We start from the raw sequence: 9,749 nt of genomic DNA, 5'->3' as shown, positions 1-9,749 counted from the left end.
CATGGCCATTGTAGTCTTTCTGGATAAACCGCATTTGACTACTACTCTTGTCCGTTGGCAACCCTACTCACCCACCCCCCCCACCCCCGGTCGGCCGGTCCGCAAGAATATTGTCAATATTAAACCGGTCCGCAATGCAAAAAAGGTTGGGGACCCCTGAGCTAAAGTCTCACCGAGTGATGAGATCTTTTCTCCAGAGGCCAAACCGCTAAAGTCAATAAGCCAGCAGGTCGTGACTCCCACGTGGCCGGAACACGCCCCTGGGAGTGACGTCATCTCGTAAGGTATTGATGACGTTCATGACCGGCGCTAAGATGGCGGCAGACGCGGAGGCGTTGCTGCGGGTCAGGAATCGTTTCCGTCAGGAGACACAGGTTGTGCCCTCCGGGGAGGCGACAGGTGAGCGGCGGGCTGGTGCAGAGTCTGGGGCCCCACGGATTCTGATCACACCCTTCAGCCGCTGTTTCTCCCCACCCTGCAGCATCCCACTTTCGACCTTCCTGTTCTCGTTCATTCACCCACATCCCTTACATTGGCACCTTGTCTCCCTTCCTCCTACACAAAACACACACGCATACCTGTTCTTCAATCTTCACCTCACTACTTTCTACCCCAAACCCATCGACTGGCACCTGTACAATAGTTTCCCCGTCCGTTCAATGGATCTATCCTTAACCAACCACGCCCCACCCACTGATCTGAGTTTCTCATCCTTTCCATTTCCCGTACCTGGCGTTATCAGTGTAAAAGATTATCTTTCACTTCACTGCGGTTTTCCTGTGTCTTGATTACCTCCATATACATTTTTTTTTAAAAAAACGATTGATCTGCCTCAACTCCATGAGTAGAAAATTACAAAGATTCACTACTTTTTTTATTTAAAAATATTTCATCTCTACCTTGGAACGGGCAACCTCTTTGAGACTTTCTATCTAGATTTGATACTCTGTAACAATCAGGATAGAATTTTGAGCGTGGAAGTTGTTGAGCCTTTTAAGATCATAACATTATTCATCTGAAAATTTTTTGGGAGAGTATATCAATAAAAACCAAAGCTATTAAATTAAATTTCAGATGGACAAAGTTTATGTAGATGCAGCAAAGACTTCAGAAGGTAAACTGGCAGGAAATGCTTGACATTGAGTCAGTTAAGGAACAATGGGGTTGATTTAAAGAGGTAATACATATAAATTATTGAAGTGAAGATGGCTATGTAAGGAATACTGAAAAAACAGTAATGATGTTAAGTGCAGTGCATATGTAAATATGAGAGCTATAGTCAAGAGGGAAATTTGGATTGCCAAAAAGCAGGTTGAGAAGGATATTGCTAAGATTGACTTTAAGAGATTTTTTCAAAGTAAAAGAAAAGTCAAGGAGGAAGTTAATTGTATCAGGATTAATGGTGGGGTGTTAAATCATGCAGAGAAGGACACAGAACACTCTGAACTCATATTCTGCTAATGTATTCACCTACGAAGATGTTAGTAATATGCCAGTAAGTGGAGAGCAAAAAAATGTTGTTTTAAGTGACTTGGCGATCTTAGAAAGTGAGGTGTTGCTTCATCTGAAAGTTAATAAAACTCCAAGCCAGACAACAAGAGTATTTAAAGAGGTCTGTGATTATATACAAAAACTCCTCATGTGTTTTTCAAAAGTTATTGAAGACTGGTGAAACTCCTAAGGACTGGAAATGGGTTAATGTTATCCCGGTGACCGCACTGACCCTGGTAACTATAGACCAGTAAGCTTATTGTGTATCGCAGGCAAGATAATCGAAACAATAATAAAGAATGAGATGGAAAAGCCGTTGATAAGAACAGGCATGTTAGCAGAAAGCCAGCATGGGTTCAGAAAGGTGTAATCATGTTTTACTAATATGCTGAAGTTTTATGAAGAGGCAACTGAAGTGTATGGTAATAGTTGGTTGGTTGATATAATTTACTTGGACTTTCAGAAGGCTTTTGATGAGGACCCCCCCCCCCCCCCAGGGGTTAATAATCAAATTGCAGGAGGTAGGGATTCAGGGTAAGGTGTGTGAATGGGTGGAGGGATGTGGGGGTTGACGTGCCTGAACTGTTTTTGTTCTTTTATTTTGCAGGGAGATGGGATTTGGGGGTTGATGATGGTGTTGCCTTTCTTGTTCTTTTCTTTCTTGGTTTCATGGCTATCTGGGGAGAATTGAAGAATATCAGAGTTGTATACTTGGATAATAAAAAATGAACGTTTGAGAGTTGGCTCAAAAACAGAAAACAACGAGTTATGGTGAGAGGATTATTTTCACAACTCTAAGATGTTGAAAGTGGTGTTCTGTAGGGATCAGTTTTGGGACTGCTGCTGTCTTAAATTTACATTAATGATTTGGATAAGCACATAACAAATAAACTACTAAAGTTTACTGATGACACAAAATTTGGGGACGGGCTGATAAAGTTCAGGCAGAAGAATCAGTAGATATCTAGATACTTTATTGATGCCAAAGGAAATTACAGTTTCACAGTAGCGTTACAAGTTCACAGATATATAAATATTAGAAGTAAGGAAGAATAAAAAAAATAAGTTACCTTGAAAATAAGATGTACAAGGCTTCCAAGTTCAGACAGTTAAGATGGTGGTGCAAAGAATTACGTAATATACAGTAATAGGTGCACATTCACACCGTAAAATAAGTGATGTAGTATTGCACAGGGTGTCCGCGATAGCAGGGTCCAGATAACAAAGCTAAACAGAGCACTGGCGAACAGAGGTTAATAATTGTCTAACATGAGGGGTCGTCACTTCCCCAACTATAGGTTGACTCATAGAGCCTCATGGCTGAGGGTAAGAATGACCTCATATAGCGCTCTTTGGAGCATTGCAGTTGACTTAGTCTATTACTGAAAGTGTTCTTTGTTCAGTCAATGTGGCACTTAGAGGGTGAGAAACATTGTCTAGATTTGCCAGGATTTTTGGAAGGGTGCTTTGTTCTACACGGCCTCCAGTGTGTTCAGTTTGAGTCCTATAATAAAGTCAGCCTTTCTATCAGTTTATTGAGCCTGTTGGCATCACCCCTGTTGATGCCTTTGCCCCAGCACACCACTGCATAGAAGATTGTACTGGTGACAGCAGACTGGTAGAACATATTAAGGAGAGGCCTGCAAACTCCAAAGGACCTCAGTCTCCTCAGGAAGTAGAAGTGACTCTGCTCCTTCTTGTACACAGCCTCTGTGTTGGATACAGTTAGATCTAAACTAAATCCATATGTGGGCAGATATATGGCAGACAAAATTTAAGTAAATGGGAAGTATTACATCTAGGAAGTAGAAATATTAGATATACAGTTGCACGCAGAAGTTTGGGCACCCCGGTCAAAATTTCTGTTACTGTGAATAGCTAAGCGAGTAAAAGATGAACTGGTTTTCAAAATGCATAAAGTTAAAGATGATGCATTTCTTTAGTATTTTAAGCAAGAAAACTTTTTTATTTCTAACTTTTACGGTTTCAAAATAACAAAAAAGGAAAAGGGCCCGAAACAAAAGTTTGGGCACCTTGCATGGCAGTACTTAGTAACACCCCCTTTGGCAAATATCACAGCTTGTAAACGCTTTTTGTAGCCGGCTAAGAGTCTTTCAATTCTTGTTTGGGGGATTTTCGCTCATTCTTCCTTGCAAAAGGCTCCTAGTTCTGTGAGATTCTTGGGCCATCTTGCATGCACTGCTCTTTTGAGGTCTATCCACAGATTCTCGATGATGTTTAGGTCAGGGGACTGTGAGGGCCATGGCAAAACCTTCAGCTTGCACCTCTTGAGGTAGTCCATTGTGGATTTTGAGGTGTGTTTAGGTTCATTATCCTGTTGTAGAAGCCATCCTATTTTCATCTTCAGCTTTTTTACAGACGGTGTCATATTTGCTTCCAGAATTTGCTGGTATTTAATCTAATTAATTCTTCCCTCTACCAGTAAATATTCCCCGTGCCACTGGCTGCAACACAAGCCCAAAGCATGATCGATCCACACCCGTGTTAACAGTTGGAGAGGTGTTCTTTTCATGAAATTCTGCACCCTTTTTCCTCCAAACATACCTTTGCTCATTGTGGCCAAAAAGTTTGACCTACAGAAATGAACCACTTCATACTTCTCTGGGTTGAACTCCATCTGCCACTTCTCAGCCCAGTTTCTGCATTCTGTCGATGTCCCGCTGTAACCTTTGACAACACTCCAGACTATTCACAACACCCCTAACTTTTGTGTCATCAGCAAACCTACTAACCCACCCTTCTTCTTCCTCATCCAGATCATTTATAAAAGTCATAAAGAGGAGGGGTGCCAGAACAGATTCCCACAGAACACCACTGGTCACTGCCCTCCATGCAGAATTCAAACCATCCACAACCACCTTTTGCCTTCTGTGGTCAAGCCAATTCTGGATGCACAAAGCAAGGTCTTCTTGGATCCCATGCCTCCTTACTTTCTGAATGAGTCTTGCATGGGGAACCTTATCAAATTCCTTACTGGAATCCATATACACTACATCTACTGCTCTACCTTCATCACTGTGCTTTGTTACATCCTCAAAGAATTCAATCAGGTCCGTAAGGCATGACCTAACCTGCCCTTGACTAAGCCATGCTTAGTCGGATTATGTCTCTCCAAATGCTCATAAATCCTGCCTCTGAGGATCTTCTCCAACAACTTGCCCACCACTGAAGAAAGTCTCACTGGTCTATAATTTACTGGATTATCTCTATTCCCTTTCTTCAACAAGAGAACATTTGCAACCCTATTGATGATGTAAAGATCAGAGACTCAGCCATGTCCTCCCTCGCTTCCCACAGTAGCCTGGGGTATATCTCGTCTGGTTCCAGCAACTTCTCTAATGTAATACTGTGTACAATTTTGGTCACCATATTGTGTGAGGGAGTTCAGAGAAGGGCGACTAGACCCATTCCAAGTCTGCAGGGTATGAGCAATGAAGTAAGATTGAAAGAATTAAATATTTTTAGCCTAAGTAGATGCAGAATAAGAGGAGAAATGATAGAAGTGTTCTAAATCATTAACGGAGTTGTTCAAATACATTAGGATGGATAAGTCCCCGGGGCCTGACGGAATATTCCCCAGGCTGCTCCACGAGGCGAGGGAAGAGATTGCTGAGCCTCTGGCTAGGATCTTTATGTCCTCGTTGTCCACGGGAATGGTACCGGAGGATTGGAGGGAGGCGAATGTTGTCCCATTGTTCAAAAAAGATCATAGGGATAGTCCTGGTAATTATAGACCAGTGAGCCTTACGTCTGTGGTGGGAAAGCTGTTGAAAAAGACTCTTAGAGATAGGATCTATGGGCACTTAGAGAATCATGGTCTGATCAGGGACAGTCAGCATGGCTTTGTGAAGGGCAGATCGTGTCTAACAAGCCTGATAGAGTTCTTTGAGGAAGTGACCAGTCATATAGATGAGAGTAGTGCAGTGGATGTGATCTGTATGGATTTTAATAAGGCATTTGACAAGGTTCCACATGGTAGGCTTATTCAGAAAGTCAGAACGCATCGTGGGATCCAGGAAGTTTGACCAGGTGGATTCAGAATTGGCTTGCCTGCAGAAGGCAGAGGGTTGTGGTGGAGGGAGTAAACTCAGATTGCAGGATCTGTTCAGGGACCTCTACTTTTTGTGATTTTTACTAACAACCTGGATGTGGGGGTAGAAGGGTGGGTTGGCAAGTTTGCAGACGACAGAAAGGTTGGTGGTGGTGTATTTAGTGTAGAGGATTGTCAAAGATTGCAGAGAGACATTGATAGGATGCAGAAGTGGGCTGAGAAGTGGCAGATGGAGTTCAACCCGGAGAAGTGTGAGGTGGTACACTTTGGAAAGACAAACTCCAAGGCAGAGTATAAAGTAAATGGCAGGATACTTGGTAGTGTGGAGGAGCTTCCACAGATCCCTGAAAGTTGCCTCACAGGTGGATAGGGTAGTTAAGAAAGCTTTCGTAAGTCAAGGGATAGAGTTTAAGAGTCGCGACGTAATGATGCAGCTCTATAAAACTCTGGTTAGGCCACACTTGGAGTACTGTGTCCAGTTCTGGTTGCCTCACTATAGGAAGGATGTGGAAGCATTGGAAAGTGTACAGAGGAGATTTACCAGGATGCTGCCTGGTTTAGAGAGTATGGATTATGATCAGAGATTAAGGGACCTAGAGCTTTACTCTTTGGAGAGAAGGAGGATGAGAGGAGACATGATAGAGGTGTACAAGATAATAAGAGGAATAGATAGAGTGGATAGCTAGCGCCTCTTCCCCAGGGCACCACTGCTCAATACAAGAGGACATGGCTTTAAGGTAAGGGTCAGGAAGTTCAAGGGGGATATTAGAGGAAGATTTTTTACTCAGAGAGTGGTTGGGGCGTGGAATGCACTGCCTGAGTCAGTGGTGGAGGCAGATACACTAGTGAAGTTTAAGAGACTACTAGACAGGTATATGGAGGAATTTAAGGTGGGGGCTTATATGGGAGGTGGGGTTTGAGGGTCGGCACAACATTGTGGGCTGAAGGGCCTGTACTGTGCTGTACTATTCTATGTTCTATGTATAAGTAAAGTGATGCTAGCTGCTGCTTCAAATTACTCATCATCAAGGACATGGGGCCATGGGTGGAGACTGGTTAAGGAGAGATTTCAGACAAATGTCAGGAAGCAATTCTTTACATAGCGAGTTGTGGACATATGGAACAAAAGACCTAGTGATGTAGTTGAGAGTAGTATGTTAGAGACTTTCAAATCTAAACTCGATAGTTACCTCAACACACAATTTGAATAGGAATTTGGCAAGCTTTGTTGGACTGAATGACCTGTTCTTGTCAAATCCTTTCTAATGTTCTAATACTCATTGGTTATAGACAGCCTAACCGTCATCTTCACTATCAAATTGCCAGCTCCTGGTGGCCTCTGCCCATCACACAACAGCCCCATTTGCTTATCTGCAATACTGTTATTCTCTGTTTTCTTCTGCATTGTCTTGTACCCTTTCAGCTATCTACCGTTGTCCCCCAGTGGTCTTCATTCATGTTTTATAACCGGGCAGCTTTTTCCCTGGCATCCTGTGAAATTTCTGCATCACTGCCACCCTTCACAGTTTGTTTTGAGCTTTCTGCCACCCTGGTTGTGCAATTTCCCTGACTAGCATTATAAATCATTCATCTTCAATTGTATGGAAATGCATTTGATTGGATTTTAAATTATTTAGGTTGTTTATAGCTCATCAGTGGAAGGTGAAAAGGTCATGTCTTTCTGGTATTACTCTGCTTTTAACTATTTCATTTGTTGATAAATAGATTTAGAAGATGAAGCAAAGAAGAAAGAAAAACCGCTTCCTCGATTTAATATACACTCCGTATTCTGGATTTTATCTTCCATTGCAGTGACATACTATGTTGATTTTTTTTCTACAATTAAAACAGATTATCGAATAGAAGGGTAAATAATTTATTTATTTTTCTTTTAGTGTTTCTGTCCAATTTGAAATTTCAAAAAATAGTAGGATTTAACTTTTTTGATTTTCTTTCAAAGGTTTCAAAGATACATTTAATGTCAGAGAAATGTATACAATATACATCCTGAGATGCTTTTTCGTCGCAAACCATCCACGAAAACAGTGCCCCTAAAAGAATGGCAGTTAAATGTTAGAACCCCAAAAACCCCCTGCTCCCCTCCCTCCCACGCGTAAGCAGCAGCAAAGCGACAATCCCCCCTCCCTCCAGCAGCAAAAAAAAGCATCGGCACCCACTACCAAGCACTCAAGTGTGCAGCAAAGACACAGACTTGCAGTACCCCAAAGACTGCTTGTTCACCTGGTATTTGACATACCACAGACCTCTCCATAATAAGGGAGAAAGAGATGTCTCCGTTTCACAGCAAGAGGGGAGACATAACAAACAACTCGCTGATTTACAGTGTTAAAAGTCCATTGGTTCTAGGCAGCCTAACCAGGATAAGCATCGTCTTCACTAACAAATTGCTGGCTTTCCTCCAATCTTAACTGCTGACCGCTATTGAGGAATGTGAATGGCAGCAGCTCTTGTATTCCTTGACCATAGATCTTTTCTTCACACATGAACGGTGAAAAGATAATTGTTAGGAAAAGATGAGTTCTCTGCTGTCGTTTCCTTGCAGGTGACATCCTTTCAGGAACAGAAGCACCATCCCTGCATGGATTATAATTGCATTGCAAAGGAATACAGGCAGCTCTTAGATTAAAAGGAGAAATTATTACCAGAGTTGGGTTCTGAGAAAATATGTCATTCAGGAGTGTGTTTGCAACTTTGTTTTTGCTGGAGCTAGACACATTATGGAAGAAGTTTGAGCATCAGTGTAGTTCCTCAGTTTTAAATTCAGTATGCTCTAGCATGCATTTCTCCATCATCCACTCAGTTCTCACTGGCTTTTTTTTAATCACTAATTTTTTTTATTGCAACACCAACAAATTACATTCGATACAACCAGTTGCTGATTACATTTTGACTGGCTTCTATATAAATTTTTCAGTTTTTTGTTGAAATTTCAACTGACTGTTTCAAACGTTCTCTCTCAGATCTTTGATCTGAGCACTGCATGTGCTTAAGTCAGTTATGATTTAAAACTGTGTAAAATAGTGATTTGAAACAGGCATCGAATATAAAGATTTGAGGGCATGAATATTTGAAGAAATAAACGTAACTGTTACTCTATGCTTTTCCATTTGTTTAAAACTTGTTTCGATATTTTTAGCCTACTGAAGAAGAAATTGACAAATAAATGTTCAAAATGGATTTTGTCTCTTCAGGCTCCAGAAATAATTTGAGGCCCTCTTGGTTGGGGTTGACCATAGATGTTGTATCCCAGTGTCTAACATATGGAGAGCAAGCTGTTGCCCATGTAGCAGGCTTGCCCTCTCCATGCAGCAAATGAATCCAAAGGAAAGTCAGAGACCGGTACTAGCGACATTGCAGGAATTGCCAATCAGTTTTGAACTCAATGCAGGATTACCTTAGGGACCCCTGCTCGGAGTTTGCTCCTGAAGCTGTCCCATGAGTGGGTATAGCCATAAGGCAGCAGAGGTTTGAGATTTGAGTTTTCCTTCAAGATGAGCAGCCAATCACAGCTGTCAAGCCCCATCTGCCCGAAGTGACTAGTTTTAAGGAGCCCAGTAACCTGCCTTTGCCATTCTCTGTCAGTAGAAAAGGTTCGACCAGGATTACTAGCTAAGCCACACATGAAGTCTAGGAGCAAGGCTTGGTTATCAGAGGCTCTTTGAGACACACACTACTGGTAGCCTTTAATGGGTACTGGGAGCTTATCTTAACCAACACCTCCCAGCTATGACAACCTTAAGGAACCACCAGTGATGGTAGAATGTAATTGTGTGAATTTAGGCTGAAATTGCCATCTTATATTAAATGTATTGTGGGGTGTGGGGATATTTGTAAAAATATTTTCCATAAAGGATAATTATCAGAATTACCCTGATAAGTGCCAGCAGTTCTATGTGGGATGCTCCTGTTTCCCACCCAGTTGTCTGTTAGCTTGGAATTAATTGCAGCCAAATATACAGATACTGAACAACCCAGAAATATTTATATTCTGTATCTCTTGCATTGAAATCTTTATAGAAATGAGTTTAAAAATTGTAGTCATTTCAAATGAAGAGCATTTGTAAACATTAAAATGATTCAAACTATGTCCAGACTTACTGTGCTACCTATCATGTTCTCAGCATTTCTGTGGAGGTGGTGATTCCAGCCCTATCACTGATGCCAG

At 41.8% G+C, this 9,749-nt stretch overlaps 1 protein-coding gene across 2 annotated transcripts in view; it reads left to right on the top strand.

Moving 5' to 3' along the window:
• Nucleotides 1–297: 297 nt before the first annotated feature.
• Nucleotides 298–9,749, top strand: part of tmem128 (transmembrane protein 128) — a 30,586-nt gene continuing 21,134 nt past the window's right edge. For both annotated transcript variants that reach the window (XM_072255890.1, XM_072255889.1), the window contains exons 1-2: nt 298–399; nt 7,289–7,430. In XM_072255890.1, coding sequence (XP_072111991.1) covers nt 300–399; nt 7,289–7,430 — 242 coding nt within the window. In that variant the 5' untranslated portion in view covers nt 298–299. The remainder of the gene's footprint in view (nt 400–7,288; nt 7,431–9,749) is intronic.

The sequence above is a fragment of the Mobula birostris genome, chromosome 4 (genome assembly GCF_030028105.1).
Source record: "Mobula birostris isolate sMobBir1 chromosome 4, sMobBir1.hap1, whole genome shotgun sequence".
NCBI classification, from domain to species: Eukaryota; Metazoa; Chordata; class Chondrichthyes; order Myliobatiformes; family Myliobatidae; genus Mobula; species Mobula birostris.
Note: the sequence above shows the minus strand (reverse complement) of the source record. Positions and strands in the feature narration are given on the sequence as shown.